This window comes from Lagopus muta, chromosome 1 (assembly GCF_023343835.1).
Source record: "Lagopus muta isolate bLagMut1 chromosome 1, bLagMut1 primary, whole genome shotgun sequence".
Taxonomy (NCBI): domain Eukaryota; kingdom Metazoa; phylum Chordata; class Aves; order Galliformes; family Phasianidae; genus Lagopus; species Lagopus muta.
Window position 1 is genome coordinate 173,231,043 of NC_064433.1, and position 17,221 is coordinate 173,248,263.

The 17,221-nt window shown below is 48.5% G+C and overlaps 1 protein-coding gene and 2 non-coding genes across 3 annotated transcripts; 2 read left to right on the forward strand and 1 right to left on the reverse strand.

Moving 5' to 3' along the window:
- Positions 1–4,633: 4,633 nt before the first annotated feature.
- LOC125696845 (arachidonate 5-lipoxygenase activating protein) lies at positions 4,634–12,700 on the reverse strand. The gene is made up of 5 exons (XM_048953057.1): positions 12,569–12,700; positions 8,034–8,133; positions 6,881–6,951; positions 6,232–6,313; positions 4,634–5,476 (listed from the first exon to the last, which is right to left on the reverse strand). The coding sequence occupies exons 1-5, from the start codon at positions 12,636–12,638 to the stop codon at positions 5,314–5,316; spliced, it is 486 nt and encodes a 161-aa protein (XP_048809014.1). The 5' UTR covers positions 12,639–12,700; the 3' UTR covers positions 4,634–5,313.
- A 2,674-nt stretch (positions 12,701–15,374) lies between these two features.
- On the forward strand, positions 15,375–15,448 carry TRNAN-GUU (transfer RNA asparagine (anticodon GUU)). Its single transcript has one exon. It is a non-coding gene; the product is annotated as a tRNA-Asn (tRNA).
- A 205-nt stretch (positions 15,449–15,653) lies between these two features.
- On the forward strand, positions 15,654–15,726 carry TRNAV-AAC (transfer RNA valine (anticodon AAC)). The gene has a single exon. It is a non-coding gene; the product is annotated as a tRNA-Val (tRNA).
- Positions 15,727–17,221: the final 1,495 nt, after the last annotated feature.

Consider the following 17,221-nt stretch of genomic DNA (forward strand, 5'->3'; position numbering starts at 1 on the left):
CAGTGTGCCCCTGTAGCCAAGAAGGCCAATGGTATCCTGGAGTGCGTTAAAAACAGCATGGTCAGCAAATCAAGGGAGGTCTCTTCTGCCCTGGTGAGGCCACATCTAGAGTACTGTGTCCAGTTTTGGGCTTCCCAGTTCAAGCAAGATGGGGAACTCCTAGAGAGAGTCCAGTTGAGGGCCACAAAGATGATGAGGGGAGCACGTCCCTTATGCATGACTAGAGCATGTCCCTTATGAGGAAAAGCTGAGAGATCTGGGGAAGAGAAAGCTGAGAGGGAATCTTATCAATGCTTATAAATATCTAAATGGCAGGAGACAAGTGGATAGGGCCAGGCTCCTTTTGGTGGTGTCCAGTGACAGGACAATGGGTACAAACTGGAACAGAGGAAGTTCCATCTGAACATGAGAAGGTACTTTTTTAAGGTGTCAGAAGGTGTCAGAGCACTGGAACAGGCTGCCCAGAGAGGTGGTGGAGTCTCCTTCCCTGGAGATGTTCAAAACTCACCTGGATGCTTTCCTGCTCAACCTACAGTAGAAACCTCCTTTAGGGTGTTGGACTGAGTGATTTCCAGAGGTCCCTTCCAATCCTGAAACTCTGTGATTCTATGTAGTCTGAGCTACAAGAAGCCCAACACAACCCCCAAACACAGGAGAAGATACACTGCAATTCATTGTGCAACAGCGCTGGCCCCTCTCAGACTCTCCTTGAGTTGCTGCAACCCACAGAAATAGGCAGTCTTCGGCCATTTGAGGGAGGGTCCAAACCTAGTCCCCCAGTCCGAGGGAGACATGGAGTTAGTGGAGAGGGCCACCAAGACGCTGAAGGGCATGGAGCATCTATTCTGTGAGGAGAAGCCAAGAAAACTGGGACTGCTCAGCATGGAGGAGGCTCAGGAGGTTCTCAGTACAAATATATACCCTATGGAAGGGGGCAGAGAGGTCAGAATCAGGCTCTGCTCAGTGGTATCCAGTAGCAGGCCTCACAGCCTCCTTTGGCATACCCCAGACGCATGGCGTAGTGGCAGTGGGTAAAGACCGCCCACAGCTGTGTGGCTGAGCATCTTCATGTCCTGCCTTGTGCCCAGTGCCTGGTAAATGCCAGGAATGCAGCTCGGGTGAGTTCATGCTGTTTCCAATTAGGACACTGGCTGGCTGGCAGGTTGCTTGCTAGACCACACATGTCTTAGGGAAACCAGGAACTGCTGCCTGGGGTTTGGGAGGCAAGCGGCGGTCTGGCCTGCTGGAGGAGGCCACCACAAGGCATGATGTGAGCCCCCAAAACCCCAAAGGATGGGGCAGTCTCTTGTAAAGAGGTTTTACAGGGAAATACTGGCACTGAGTACCCTAGGGTGCAATTGTGGTAAGGCCAGGAAAGGCCAGGTTCAGGAAAGACCCATAGGGTGCTCCTATGGGACAAGCACTTTGGTGGCACCTCGTGAGAAGAAGAGGTGAAGAGAAGGGTTTGGTGGACATGTGTGAAATACTGATCTTACTTAGGGTGTTTCCCCACCACTGGGAGCCCTTTCTGCTAACAAGGCATCACTGTTTATCTACCTTCCTGCTTTTCAGTTCTCCCTTTCAATGAAACACTGTTTTCAAGGCAGTGTGACGTGGGGACGGGAAAAGCTCAGCTATTTGCCAGGGATCTGACGTTTCATTAGCAACCTCTGTAAACTGGAACTCAGACTTTGCCGTTGCCAGCTAAGCCCCATCAGAAGGGCTACATCCTGCTACTATGGAAAAAAAAATCACAAAGTTGAGACCCTGCTTGGGAAATAAAAGTACTTTTCTGCAATACAGCAATCCAGGAGCCATTAAACTGTCAGTGGGTGGGGTAAGCAATGATTCACAGGGTTCTGGTGCCTGTAGCATGCCCAGACAGAGTTTCCTGCTGCTATTTTCCACTTGTTAGCCTTGTCGCTTGTATGCCTTGTGTAGGCTTGGTGCTGTTAGAGGTCTCATACAGCAGCAGGAAAAGGTTGGCAGAAACCAGGCACAAACTTATTTTCTGTGATGGATGGGATGCTATGTGAATCCTACGGACTGGGTGAGGTGCAAGAAGTGGAATGTGGGCTTGGTGACTTCTCAAGTGAGTTAGGGAAAGGAAACCTCACACATGCAGGAGTGTCTGAAGGCAAAAAAAAAAAAAAATGAAGGATGGCGTTTACAGTGGATGAGTATTCTTTAGGGCCCTTAACTCCCCAGACAGTGTGGCTTCTTGGTTGTACAACTATAGCTGTGAAAGACTGGGGAGCTGAGCCGGATTAAAAATAATCTAATAGGGTAAAATAAATGAAAAGGTGGTTTTCAGCCAGATGAGCTCCTATGTTTTTTCATCAGGCCGATCCACCAGCAGGCATACTTACTGACAATTTACTAACAAATAACTCACAAGTTAATTATTTCTCCTCTAAAAGGAAAAAGCAGCTTCATGTGCAGGGAGTTTGCTCCCTGGTGTCCTGCATCTCACTATCGATTCTTGGGACAGAAACCTTCAAATTATCAGCGAAGCTCCCCAGGTTCCCCCAATGAATGTCATAGCTTCCCTCTCACAGGTGTCAGAGTGCTACCTGCCACGCTCTGCAGGATCTGCAGCTTCTCCATGGCAGTGCTCATCCCATTCACTCTGGCTGAAATGACTCGACCCTCAGGAATTTGTTCAGAAATTTGGCACAGATGCAGACCAAATGGGTACTTTCTGGGAAGTTGAAAATTTGCTAAATGTTGGAAATTCTTCTGGGTGGCATGCGGAGATTTCTTCTCCTACCTGGATTTTATCTGCTTCTCTGCATTCAACACTGAACACTTTGTGACAGACACGATGGATCATGCTTCAGGATCAGACTCTGATGTGGCAGAATAATAAAAAATATCATTCAGTAGTAGAAAGGCATCTGTTGAGAGCTGTGAGTGCTGTTACATCACTGTCAGGCTCCAAGAAGCAGCTCATCTGGCACCAGAAGCGACCTGCGTGTCGAAAGGACCAAGTTTCCACTAGAGGGTTGTAGTGCTGTATGGAAGATGTGCTGCTGTGGCAAGAATAGTGTGTGCGTTCTGCAGCTTTGTCAGCAGCTGAAATGCATCCTGCCACAGCCCAGCTTCCAGCAACCTCTATCTCTCTGATGTACACAGCCTGCAAGCTGGGAGAGGGCTGGTGCCCAAGTGATCCGCATCCCTGCCTTCCTGAAAACCTAGCATTCATATGAATGAGCAGCTAACATATATTTATATATAGGTACAGTAAGAAAACACACTGTGCTTGTGTATATACACACATACACAGTGCATTTATGTGTTTATCTGGGATACAGATGGTCAGGCAGTGTGGTTGTGGCACTCCATCACAAGATGCTGAGGAAATTTAGAAGAGCAGCATAGTTAGCAGGATGAGAAAGCAAGAGATGTTTGCACAGAGCCCTGGCTTCTTCTCTGGTCCAGTACCAAGCACAGGTGCAGGCTTCTTCTCTGGTCTAGTACCAAGCACAGGTGCAGGCCCTGGCAGCTTGCAGGCTAGCCTTGAACAGCAGCCATCACAAGGCTCTGCCACCAACCTTGCCTCCACGTCCAGTGCAACTCAGCAGGTCCTTTCAGGTTCATGTGTATACATTCCTAGTATGTGTCTGCTCGTCTTTTACAGTAGCATATGCATTTGTGCACAAGGATCTATTGCTTGCAGCTTTCTGATGTGCAAAGTGGTGGCAACTGCGCTGCCCAGATCAGGGTAGTTTTGCATACAGAAAACAAAAACTGGCGTTGTGTAACATAGTGAGGAAAGCCTAAATAACACTTGTGTTGCCTTTTCTTTTTCATAGAAAGAGTAAAAAGGCAAATGTAACCACAAGCCATGCCTGCAGCCTGGAAAACAGTGTGACATTCATGGAAAATTTACATAGTGATCAGTTCATGCACCACCTGTTTGTCTGTCTGTGACTATCGTCATTTCCACTTATAGGCAGATGGAAAATGGATTTTGCCTACATTTTCATTTCTTTTGTTGTCAGAAAAGTTTTGAGGAAGTAAATAGGTGAAAATCTTGCAAAATATTCATTATTTAGTACAGCAGAAGAGGGGCTGGACTCAGTTCCTTCTGAAGATGGCCAGGCCTGAGCGCTCTCACCTACATACAGGCGTATAGACCAGCCTTTGAGTCATCAGGGAAGCTTGAGAGTGCTGGGATGGATTATCTAACCCCAAAGAGCCATTCAATCATCCTTTGCCCTTCAGTGCAGGTGAAGAGAATCAAACTCTTTTGACTGCAATTCTGTACAGTCTCTGCTCACACAGCTGTGACTCTGTCCCTCCAAAAGGAATCATGGCATGCAGCTTTACCCATCCTGCATGTGGTAATCGAATAGGTTTAAGAGCTTAAGCGCTCTTATGGTAGCAATGCTTACAAAGGTTGTGCTGGGCTGTCTGCCCATCACAGCTTTCTTCTCTCATAAGGCTGCTCTTTGGCATGAACGTGCTGAGGCGTGTTGTTAGTGATGAAGGCTGCTAATTGAGCTTGCTAATAGGGAGAGAGCTGTTAAAAACATGTCCCTCAAAGCAGCTCCCACAGGTGGTGGAGCTGTACTACTCACCTTCATCACGTCAGTGGTGCACAAAGAAGATGGGAGCAAATGGATTTCATCCTTTCAGGCTGTTTTATTAAGCAAAGCAAAACAAAACCAATCTTGCTGTCAATTTACCAGATCCTCATTGATGTAAGGCCCCTTTCCACAGCTCTGGGAGGATAGCCAGGCTGAGGTATGGATGAGATCAGTGCTGGGAGCATTACACACATGAATATTGATCAAGGAAAACCAGACAGGGGCCAGCCTGCTGTCCTGCTCTCAATCACCAACAAATGCAAGGGAAAGGGTGAGAGAAGAGGCTGTCCTGTGCATTTGCATAGGCAGATGGGTGAAGGGTGATGATGAAAACCTGCATAAGGACATGGTTGTGGCTGCACATCCTTCAGGGATGAAGCTCAGAGGCTCCTGGCTTTCATCATGAGCATTAAGGAACACAGTTACAATGAAAGCATAAAATGTCCCTTACAGTCATGCAACTGGCTTTCAAAATGCAGTTTAATGAAAAAACTCTGATGAATTAGCTGGAAGTTGTTACTGTTCCTTGAGCATGCTGAGTGCTCACAATAAATCTTTTTCCTGAAGGAAAAAGCAAGGTTAAATCAAGCTACAAAGCCCACTGAGCATTAGATTTACAGCAATTTGAAAGGGTTATAGGTTTATTTCTTAAACAGCTGAATTATAGCTGCTTCTGGATATTGATATGTGAAGCAGGCTGACCCCTGGGCACTGTGAGGAGCTAGGGAATGAGAAGCAGTGGTGAGATGGCGCTGGTTATCGTCTTTATGTGAATTTCGAAGTCACTTCCAAAGAAGTAGATGAGATAGTAGTTCAGTATACCAGCCACAGACATGAGGAACAGGAACAAAATGATGCGCTTCCCAAACAAGTACCCGGGTGTGCTGGGGAAACAGGAAGAGAGGAAAGCTATTCGTTATCAGGTCCACCTTACCTAAGGAGCCCTCAGCCTCCAGGCTCTGGCTGAGAGCATCAGGTGCATTCCAGGGGTTGTCACAGAGGAGGGAATTCCTGCTCTTCTGCTTGGCCCGCTGCAAACTTGTAGATGTCATTGGAAATTTTCTGAACAGTTTGGGCCTGGATTCATCTCTTCACTTCAGTGCAGGACTTTTCTCACCAAAGTGACTGTTCAGAGGGACTTGAATGTCTTTATAGCCACCAGTGACTGTGGGATGGTTTTGTTCCACACATGCATAATTAGCTTTATTAAGATCAGAGGAGGATATTGTGCAAATACTAGCACACACACATGCGTGTGTTGACACAGGTAGGGAGGGATGAGAGCATCTCCTGTGAGGAGGGGGGCTGAGAGATCTGGGACTGTTCAGCCTGGAACAGAGGTGCCCAGTTTGAGGACCAGAGGTCATGGGCACAGTGGCATACAGGAGGTTCCCTATGAACACCAGGAGCACTTTTGTGTGGGTTATGGACCACTGACACAGGCTGCCCAGAATCTGTGGAGTCTCCTCCTTGGGGATCCTCCAGAGCCACCTGGATATTGCTCTGGGCACCCTGCTCTGGATGTCCCTGCTAGAGCAGGGGTCAGGCCAGGGGTCCTCCAGAGGTCCCATCCCACCCCAGCTTTTCTATGGCTCTGAAACATTCCCAGGTTTTATGAAAAAGCTCTGCAAAGCCTTACCTCTGGGTCCTCTCCCCCAGGTAGCCCACAAAGTACTTCTGCCTCACAAACAAGTACATCAGGCCAGCAAAGGCGGCGGGTGCTGCACAAAGGGTAGAAGAACACATTACAAACGACAGCTTGGGTCCCTCACATGTATTGTCCCCACTCTCCTTTTCCAAGAACTTTTTGAGTGTAATTCTTCCCTCAGTCATGCAAAACATGCACCCGGTCCCACTGAAACTCAGAAAGGAGTGTACCAGATTTCCCCACACCTCTTTGTCTAGTGATGAAACTCTTCCTTTCCAGAAAGAACAGCATACAAGCCCTAGGAAGGCAGCAGTAATGCTCCTGACCTATCTTTATCCAACTGTATTGCAAGAATCCATTGAGTGGAACGCGTAAATGCTCAGTGTGTGTCATCAGCTCTAAGTGGGTGGCAGTACCACTTTCACATGCCTGCACTCACTAGCCCCATAATCAGAATCATTTGAGTTGGGACAGGAACACCTAAAGCTAGATCAGGTTGCTCAGAGCCTGGTCCAGCCTGACCTTGAATGTCCCTTCAGTAGAATCTTGCCCATGACTCCTTGAGGGGAATCACCTGAAGTACTAACGTGTTCTCCATCTCTCAATTAAAGTCATGAAGGGGAGTGAAAACAAGTATTACCTTGGCTGCAGAGAAGCCCAGCGCACCAAAGCACGGCGAGAAACGTAGGGTACGTGTGCCCACAGTTTTGGCTAGGAAGGAATTTACGAGAGAGAAATCAGAATACAGGGAATATTGAAAGAAAATTGGTTTCTTTCATCCATGAACAACTGTGGAGTGGATTTGGGCTGTGCAGGCTCCACAGCAGCCTCGTGTAGGCACAGGGATGCTGCGTGGGCAGCAGCCAGGGAAGCAACTCCTCATGTGCCTGTGCCCCAACATGATTGCTGCCTCGCCCAGGATTTGCCTACCTGCCACCTCATGCAGAGAATGAGCTCTTTGTTCTGCCCGCTCAGGAAAGAAACCGCAAGCGAGCCCAGCAGCTGGGAAGTGCATTTGCTTCCTCTAGCATGTGTAACAGAGCTGCACGCTTTGTCGGCTTAGGAAATCCTTGTGCTTAAGTCATATTAATCAAGCGATGAGCATTGAGAGCTGCGTGGAGCCAACAAAAGGAGAACTGCACAGCAAAAAGGAGTGTCTGGAAAGGTTAACCTGTCTCCTTGCACATGCACAGGAATCATTTCTGACTCCCTCCTTCAGCCTGGAATGCACTTTCAGAGGGAGATGTGCTCTTGCAGAGGTCACACACCTGTGAAGGGCAGCATTTTGCTGTTCTCTGCCTTTTTGAGCGTATTGCCAGTACTTCACGGGTAATAAAAAATATTTTATGTTCTTTTCTCTTCTGGGTTGGAATTAATTTTCCCCTCTGCTCCCTCTGAAGGAATGCTGAAGACAAGATGCAGCAAATGCAGTGGGGAAGCAGAGGGCCAGAACTTGTTCAGAGCTCTGCCACTACTCTCAAGTCAGCATTGCTTCCCCCTGGAGCTGCAGCATGTATGGGACAATGGCTGTGCCCACGTCACACTTCCAGTTTTAGGTGCGATTCGGAGAGTTGGATCCCAGATAGGGGACATAGAGAACATCAGGTCTGCACGTCCTGCTCAGCAGCAAATGCACTGGAGAACTACAGGTCTAACCTCTGCCACAGCGCACACAGCAATGGGATTGCAGAGCAAAGCCTTGGAGCCCAACTTTGCACCCCTAAGAGTTTGGATTAAGCTGTAAGAAACAGGGCGGTGAGCCCAGGCTTGCCCCACTGGCTCTTCCTACTCACTTGGCAGTGTAGACACGTTCAAAGGCAGAGGAGCCTGGCCGCTGGATTCCTTTGCCATTGCAGTGTTTACTCTCATGCTCCAATTTGCTAGCAAAAAAAGCTGTAAAAAAACAAACAAAAACCAACACAAGCTGTTGGATCTGAAATGTAATCTGGAGATATCTCAGAAGTGCACGCATCCTTGTGTATGCCTGAGCAGCAGCAGAATGTGCAGATGTGTGGAGGTGCAGGGTCGCCAGCACACTCACTCTGTCAACATGGCGTAACGCAACCCTCCATGCAAGGGCATGACATGGTGTCACCCTGACATCCCCATGCATCTGCATGTTGCTGTCAGTATCTCTCACCTGAACATGGTTAAATCCCCCCCCCCGCTGCACACGTACAACCCAGTGCTGTTATTTGTTCTCCAGGGGGAAAAACCTGCTGGTGAGAGCTGCCAGAACTCATCCTCACTCTCTGACAGAGTGGGGAGAAAAGAGAATTGCTGCTCTTTCAGTGATATCGTTTTGCCAAAACAAGGACATCCAATAGGTTGTATTCATTTCCCAGAAAGGCTTGTTGCAAACCTAGCACTGATGGCTGATGCTGTGTATAGTTTGCTTCCTACTTTTAAGCAATGGTATCATGTCAGGATGTTAGCTGCTGCAAAAACACAGCACCGCAAGATAATGTATTGTATGCTTGACAAACACTTCTTGTCTAATTACACTAAAACAGGGACCATCAATCGTGTGTCTAAATACACCTGGCAGAGTTCTGACAGCCTACAAGCTACAAGCATTGTATCATCATGCACCCAATCTCAGTGCACCCAAATCACCCTATGGTTTGGAATATTAGTCTAAGATGTATACCAAAGAAAACACATCAGGACAATTAAAAAAAAAAAAGAAAAAAAAAAAGAGAGAGAAAAGGTAAGAAAAAAACACACAAAAACCCCATACATTATTGTAGCAATATGATAACTTGCTAAACTGGCAGGCTTCATCCCTGGAATCTGAAGGCCCATAACTGCCACCATTCAGCAGCTCAGTGACCAAGAGCTCCCAGTGTTCTCACCCATGTGCTTTGGGTTGTTAATGGAGGACCAGGTTGGCCAGCATGATGCTTTTGTTCAGTGTAAAGGCATGCTCCTGTGATGGTAAACCACTTCCTGTTGACCTTGGACTGGATGAGCTTACTGGGACATGTAGCACATCCTTTCCTTTTAGCATGAGATCCCTAAAAGATGGCACAGCCTTTGGAGAAAGACAACGGTAAGCTTTAAACATCTCCCTCTTGGGCAAAAACTTCTTCTCAGAAAGAGTGGTGAGGCACTGGGACAGGCTGCCCAGGAGGTGGTGGAGTCACAGTCCCTGCAGGTGTTCAAGAACCGTGTGGATGTGGCAGCGAGGAGCAGGGCGGGGATGGGCTGAGAGTTGGACTAGATGATCTTAGGGGTCTTCTCCACCCTTGATGATTCTATGATTCTCTCTGCTATTGTAGGTTCTGCCACTTCCCAGGTGCAGGTGAGCTGCAGCAGAGAGTTCCATGATGCCATTGGGTTAAACCCAGCTGTGTCCAACGTGGTGCTGGCCACTGAGCACAGGAACTTGGAGGAGCAGATGGTGATACTCCTGGCATGTAGCCTCCAGGGTCATGGTTGGGTAGGCCCCAGGGATTTCTGGATCTCCTGGGCAAGGACCTGGCCATGGAAATCCAGGCACGAGCCATGGAAGCACTCATCATCTCTGACGTGATCCTTGGTCAAAGGGCTGGGCATTAAGGCAAAAACAAAGATGGATTTATCATGAACACCTGCATCATGAACGAGAGCAGGCTTTGTTTCATCTTGTTTTGGGGACACTGAAAAGCATTGGGGAGATAGCTGTTTTACTTACTTTACAATGAGTTACAAAGAGAAACAGAGGAAAAGCACCCGCAGATGTCAAGCTATCAGCATGAGAAGAGCCACCTCAAAGGGCATCCTAGGAGGTACAACCCCTTGAGTTGAAGCTCTGCAAAAGAGCAGAGCAGAGCTGGCAGGTCCCATCCAGTGGTGGCCCCTGGCATAGGTTTGGGCAGGCAGCACAGCAGTGTTGAGCTCCTATTAGGGTGATGCTGGAGAAAGGAAAGACTACTGTGTTAAGTAGCTTGCAACACTGTGGTTATATTTCTCACTCTTTTCCTCCAAACCTTGAATCAAGGATGTGGTTTCACAACCTGGTGCAGATGGGTGAACTGAGCAGGGAGGTGCAAAGGAGGGGAGGGGGCCAAGAGTTTAAGTGCACTCAGCTGCACCTGGGATCAATGCCCCATGGCTCCAGGGTTTCTTCAGTTGCTATGACCTTGATCCATTGCGGTCTGGCACTTGGGAGTATGCAGCAAGGGCCTTGGGGAGATGGTCCAGATGAAGATAATGCACTTTTATTTCAGGTCATTTCAGGTTTATTTCAGTGGGCCATTCCCATGAACTGGCTCCATGTGTGGCCATGGGATTGTTTCTTGAGTCCACACAAACTGAACAGCATGCTGATGCTACAGCTGAGTGTGTGCTGGCAGTCATGTAGGGTTGCCCCTTCCACCTGCTTCACGTCACTTCCTCTGTCCTGATCTGCTCAATTTGCCCTGAAGGCTGCTTGGTTGCAACACTGCAGTGATGCAAGAATAACACCAAAGCTCTGTATGTGACTCAGCAGTGCCTGGTTGCTCAGTCACTCTGCAGGATGTGGAGATTCCCAGTGCAAGTGAGGTGATGTCAAATGGACAGGCAGCAATGCAGCCTGCATGCAGCTTTGGAACAGCAGCATTCACCAGAATGCTTTATACTCTTTACAGCTTTCACTGCTTTATAATCCTGCATCAGGTGCAGACAAACATACAAACCCAAATTTACATCATTACTGGCTCCAAGTACTTAAAGACAGTCAGCAGATGTCTCACTGAGCTATAGCGGGAGTTTAGTACAACTGTTATCTTTGACAAGCATTTCTATGCCCTAATTACTGTATACGTGACATACAATATGCATAACGTACAGTATGTGTGTCATGGAGATCTTTCCAGATAGAAAGCTTGGGAGGAGTGCTACAAGCTTCGAAATCATAGCTCAGGGCTGTGTGCCACCCTTATTCATCACACAGAGACCTCTGCAATATTGCTGGCCCACAGCATTGGGGTCAGTGATTTCACAGAGGGATTTCCATGAAAGCAAAGTGCATGTCAGGCTGGAAGGCAAGTGCTTGAGTTTCAGAGTGTATTGGGTTTACACGGCTAGGTTTGGTAGCAGGGGGGCTGCAAGATGAGGCCCTGGGATGAAGCTGCAACCTGTGGAGAACAGCCAGCAGTAGAGCAGGTCCTGAAAGGTGGGCCCCATAGTATGGAGCCATGTTGGAGCTGTGGTTGGAGGGCTGCAGCCTGTGGGAAGCCCATGTGGAATTAGATTGGGAAGGATGGCATCTGTAGGAGGCATCCCATATGGAATGGGGACAGAGAGTGACCACGAAAGGGCAGCAGATACAGGCATTATGGACTGACCACAGCCTCGTTCCCTGTGCTACTCAGGGTAGAGGGTAGAGGAGGGTAGAAGGAGGAAGATGTTTGTGCTCTGATCCCAGCACTCCTTATGCTGCTTCACTATCTGCTGTGCATTTACCACTAGCGAGGACTGTGCTGAAGAGCGCAGCAGTTAAAGTCTACCTCAGGATTTCACCCATCTTCACACTTTGCTGCTCTGTGGCTGAGCCCCCACCACTTCCCCTCCCTGCAGCACAGCCCATTTCCAGGCATGAACCATGAGGTCTGCACTCACTGGGATTTCAAGCATTTCTCTCAGTCACTCACCAAGCTTCTTGAGCCTGGGTAACCGCAGTGCATCCGGGGCAAAACCCACTCCCTTGTCTGGATGATGAGCAGTATTTTCTACTAGGATGGTTAAGTATGGTTGAAGAAGGTTGACCAAGTTAAAAACAGATTTGCGTAGAAGAGCAGCTTGCAGTTTTATTTGAAAAGCTCCAAGGAACAGTACTGAGGGTAGGGGTCTGAATGAGAGCAAGAAATGAAACTTCCCCACTGCAGAAAATGCTCAGCATTCTTGGGGCTGCAGATAATGCAATCTAGTCACGCTAGAGGATCTGGACAGCTAGGTGACCCCACATCACCCAAACACACTTCTAGGTGGTCAGTGCCATTTTGCTGCCTTCACCTGGCTCTGTGCAGAGCTCCAGCCCCTTGCTGCTGCTCTGCAGCCAACAGGGATTCAGCCAAAGAGCAGCACTGGGGCTTCAGCCACGGTCCCTGTTATCGGATCTAAGTGCACATTGTCCTCAGCAGCTCCAACACATCACCCCTTTCATTAGCTGACATACATATGACTGACTCACAGCAGGGCTGACAAGCCATAGAAACAACAGCATGTTAGGCAGTGTGCTGAGAGCATTGCTGAAGCCAAATGCCTGCCCGGGATGCCTGCACACGCACATACTCACAGCAAGAGGTTATCTAATGAACACCGGATTGTTCTCCCCTCCCATGTACACGGATTTCTGCCTCACCATTCTGGATGACGCTGATCAAGGTGACAATGGCAAGCAGGACGACGCTCCCCAGGGTCTCCTGATCCATTTTGTGAGCAGGCAGTGGGCAGAAGTGCAGCCGTGGCAGCAGCTCAGCCCTGTGAGTGCAGAAGGAGGAAGTGAGGGTCTGAGTTATCTCAGATCGTGAAATACTTCCTACAACCCTGTGGGAGCAGAGCAGCACCCCATTCTTGGGTGTCTGCCAGCACAGCGCAGCTGCAGCATACAGCGTCCCTCATTGCATCCTCTTAGTTACAGGTGAAGCCTGGAGAAATGTGAGACAACACTTGGAAGATGGTGGCAGCTGCCAACCCTCAGGTTTACAAGCTCAACCCTTCAAGTTGCAGTTTCCCTAGTCTGAGCCCAATACGGATGAAAAAAGTTATTGTGGCGTCTCCTGCCCCAGCTTTGATCCCAGGGAAGAGGTGACAGGGGAACACGAGATGCAGGAGGCTCATGGTGTCTTCTGTAAGACAGTGAGGCTCAGGCTGCCCAGAGAAGCTGTGGGTGCCCCATCCCTGAAGGTGCTCAAGGCCAGGCTGCATGGGCCCTGGGCAGCCTGAGCTGGTAGGAGCTGTCCCTGCCCACAGTGCAAGGTTGGAATAGGACGGGCTTTAAGGTCCCTTCCAACCATTCTATGATCTATGAAAGTACGATTCTATCAGACAGCTGGAAAACATCCTCATCAAAGTGCACATGTCCTTCCAGGAAAAAACCCATCTGCTCCTTTTTGAGATGGGAAATTCACCTACAGCTGTGGCTTTACCCAACCTCACTGTCATGCAAATTGTTATCACCTGAAGTAATTGATAAGAAGATCACGTAACTTGGGTACAAGCAAATGTACAGAAGCATGTCAGTGATCAGGAACTGATGAGTGTAGCCTGTGAGCAGTCAGAGGCTGGTTTCTGATGGACAGCACAGACACTGCTGTGTGAGCAGCAACATCTGGCATAGTTTGGGACTGTGATTTTTTTCTGAGAGTTAACTCTTGGTAAGTTTGTGCTCAAGGATGGCATTTAACATGAAGTTTGACATTACCATAATGCAAAAATTAAAATAAAATAGCAGGAGCCGCTGGCTTTCCAGCCTAGCAGCCCTGGCCTATGACAGTTGGCTGCTGATGCCTTCTCTTTCCTCCCATCCCACCCTCCCCAGCCCATTTCTCCTTCAATTTCATTGCTTTTCTTTGCCACTCTGCTCTCCCCAGGCCCCATCCAGCCCTGTCTGCCCCTTGGCACCACTTAGGACTCAGGAGCTTCCTCCTGCAGCTCTGTGCTGAGCAACATGCAGTCCTCATTTCCTCTTCTCGCTATGCTTTGGTATTCCCTTCCTTCTCCTTCCCCCACCAAAAAGAAATGTAATTGCATCAGCTCCAGGACTTCCTACGCTGATTTCTTCATGCAAGGAGGAAAGAGCTGTGCTAGTGAGAATGTTTTTGGTATGACTGTCCGACAATGAGAGTTGCAGGAAATTGCCTGCACTCATTGCAGCCCCTAACCCCAGGCAGGGGCGATGCTGTTTTTCCCCCACTGCTGCTGGATCCCCTCTGCTTGCTGCATCACTGCTGGAAACCCTTATCTTGCTGTGTGAGGAACATAAACCTGACACGTAGAGCCACGGAGCCCATGGAAACGTGCAAAGCCAGCAAGTTTCTCCCGTTGCACTGTGAGACCTCCAGCACATTAATCTCCTTCTCTGAAAATCTTTTGTAGAAATGCTCTCAGACAGAACAGGAAAGGACTGAGCGCAGACCTATAAATATCTTGTGGGATGTGTTTCTCCACTTATGATATCTGCTCAGCTCGGCACAAAATCTCCAGTGGAAGTGTCCAAACTAAATTCAACATGGGAAGTCCTACATACGAGTGTCACAGGACACAGGTTGTTTGATCGCTTACTGATTTGAAGTGTAGACTCGTATACACCCTCCGTAGAATCATTACGGTTGGAAAAGGCCTCTAAGATCAAGTCCCACTGTCAGCCTATCACCACCATGCCCACTAACCACGTCCCTCAGAGCCATGTCTACACAGCTCTTGAACACCTCCAGGGATGGTGCCATCACCACCTCCCTGGGCAGCTGTGCCAATACCTCACCACCCTTTCTGAGATGAAATTTTTCTTACTCTCCAACCTGAACCTTCCTTGGTGCAACTTGAGGCTGTTTCCTCCCATCCCATAGCTGTTTCCTGAGGCCCACCCCCACCTCTCCACACCCTCCTTTCAGGCACTTGTAGAGAGCAGTAAGGCCTTCCCTGAGGCCTAATGGCTTTGGCAGGGTTCTTAAACGTGTGAGAATGAATTTTGGTTCCTGTTCCTCAAGTCCCTTGTCCCAATTAGCCCTTCCTTAATAGAACTTTGGGACGTTTGGATGCTTCAGCCATGCACTCACTGATCGGCACGTGCTAAATTTTGTCTTCCTCTCTCTTGGAGTACACTCATTGGTCTTTGCTGGGTTTTATGAATCTGAGAGGCTACCAGGCTTCCACCTGCAGCTCCCTGCCCCCAGGCACAGCTGTAGGCTGTATTTTCTTCTGCTTGTCTGCTGTTTCCCTGTCTGTATGTAGAAGGTTGTAGAAACAATGGAGATTTAAAAAGAGAGAATGAATATTCCTAAATTCTTCAGATTAAAAAAGCGAATCGGTGTCTTTAGATTTAAAAAAAAAAAAAAAAAAAAAAAAAAAAAGCAACAAAAAAACAAAACTTGAAACGTTCATCAGCCACCCAGGAATGTGGACGCCACAGTGATCAGGATGACCTCGCAGGCCGGAATGTTCAGCGGGTCTCTGTGGCGCAATCGGTTAGCGCGTTCGGCTGTTAACCGAAAGGTTGGTGGTTCGAGCCCACCCAGGGACGGATGCGCTATTTTCTTTCTGCAGTTCTTTTCTTCCCTGTGGCAACCAGCTGCTGCCTGCCTCCGGTTTGTGGCGGTGGAAACTGCTCTCCGTTCGCCCCCTCCGTTTTTGAAGCGTTGATATGGCTGAAAGTGCAAACAGCAAAAGGCCACCGCTCGGTGGAGCTGCCCTGAAGGTGAGCTCTGGGAGCACTTCAGACATGGGAAGTTTCCGTAGTGTAGTGGTTATCACGTTCGCCTAACACGCGAAAGGTCCCCGGTTCGAAACCGGGCGGAAACACCAAGTTTTTCGCGTTTTCCCTCCCTCTTTTGCAAACGTCCATTTTCCTATTCTATAAAACCGCTGCTGCGAAAGCAAGTGCGACGTGGTTTGCTGCACGGCCTGGTTCACTCGGCACAAAATAATTTTTCCCTCTCTACGTGAAAGGACAGACTACAGGAGCATCCATTGAAACAGCTTCAGAGGTGGGACAGCTTTGTAAAGGGTGCGAGGTTCCACCTTGCTGTCACTGCTTGCACCCAATATACTGTAGTCGCAAGGGGTTTTTGCTGGTCTGAGCCTGAGGACAGGTCAAGGTTGAGTTGGAACTGAGCTACAGGCAGTCAGCAAGAACCTTTATGGCAGCATAAAGCATTTAGAACTCTGTTCTTCCCACAGAGGAAAGAGGAATGGGGTGGATTCCCACTAAAGCAGTTTCAAACGCTCTGAAAATCCAACTTGTCACAGCTTTCTGCACTGCTTGCAGATCCGGCTCTGCTACACCAGAGCCAGCTCACATCTTGGTATGGCAGGGCCGTGCTGAATCGCGTAATCGCGTTAGCCTTTCCCTGTGTCTTACACCTATACTTAGACTGCATAAGCTCCTCTGCTCCCAGCTGTGTCCTGGGAGATGTTGCAGCAGAGCACACGCTCAGGAGCTGCGCGCTCCAACTTCAAGGGCAGATTCACTGATGTAAACCAGCTCTGCAAAAGAAAGAGACAAAGCACAACCGCTCCCCATTGACACGCTGTTGGGGGGGAATAACTGTTCAAGCCAAAAAGCAATGCTGGATGAAGAATTAATGGCAATAGCCCATTAAAAACATCAAGACCAAAATCAGGTTTGTAACCAGCGTTCCCACAGCTATTCTGCCTGGTTCGGGGGGAGGGCAGAGGCTGAAAATCTGTCAGAAAACTAAGACTTCATGGTTTTATTAATGACACAAAGCTGAATGTCCAGCCCGCATTTTAAATCTAGTCTCAAACAAGAAGCAACCACAGAATTCCAAACTCTTGCTTTGGTCAAGGAGTTTTCATTTAAGAACACAGATGAATTTTCACTTGCGTGGAATCAGCTGCAGTACAATATTTATGGAAGTAAACCAACAAAGTGCACAGCAACATCTTTCACTTTCAGGGGAAAAAAAAAAAAAAAAGAGAGAAGCAAAAACTTGCACCAGTGACATGTAGTTCCAATTTCAATCTTAAGTGCTATTTATTTGCCCCTGGAGCTTTTACACATGTGTGTACCCACACTGTACCCCACGCTGCTGCATACCAAGGACTCCATTTGTCAGTTTGCAGATGTTGGCAGTGGTGACCATGTATTTTTTTTCTGCCTAGGCAACACGTGCACAGCAGATGTACCCCATATCCTCTTTCCTTGCTATTAACCTCATCACACTCCTTACAGCAGGGCTGCCTCATCTCCTTTCACAACCTCCACCTCCTATATCCCACTGAAGAGGGGTCTTTTCTTCGTTCTGTATCGCGCCAACCCCAAGAGAACAGCTTC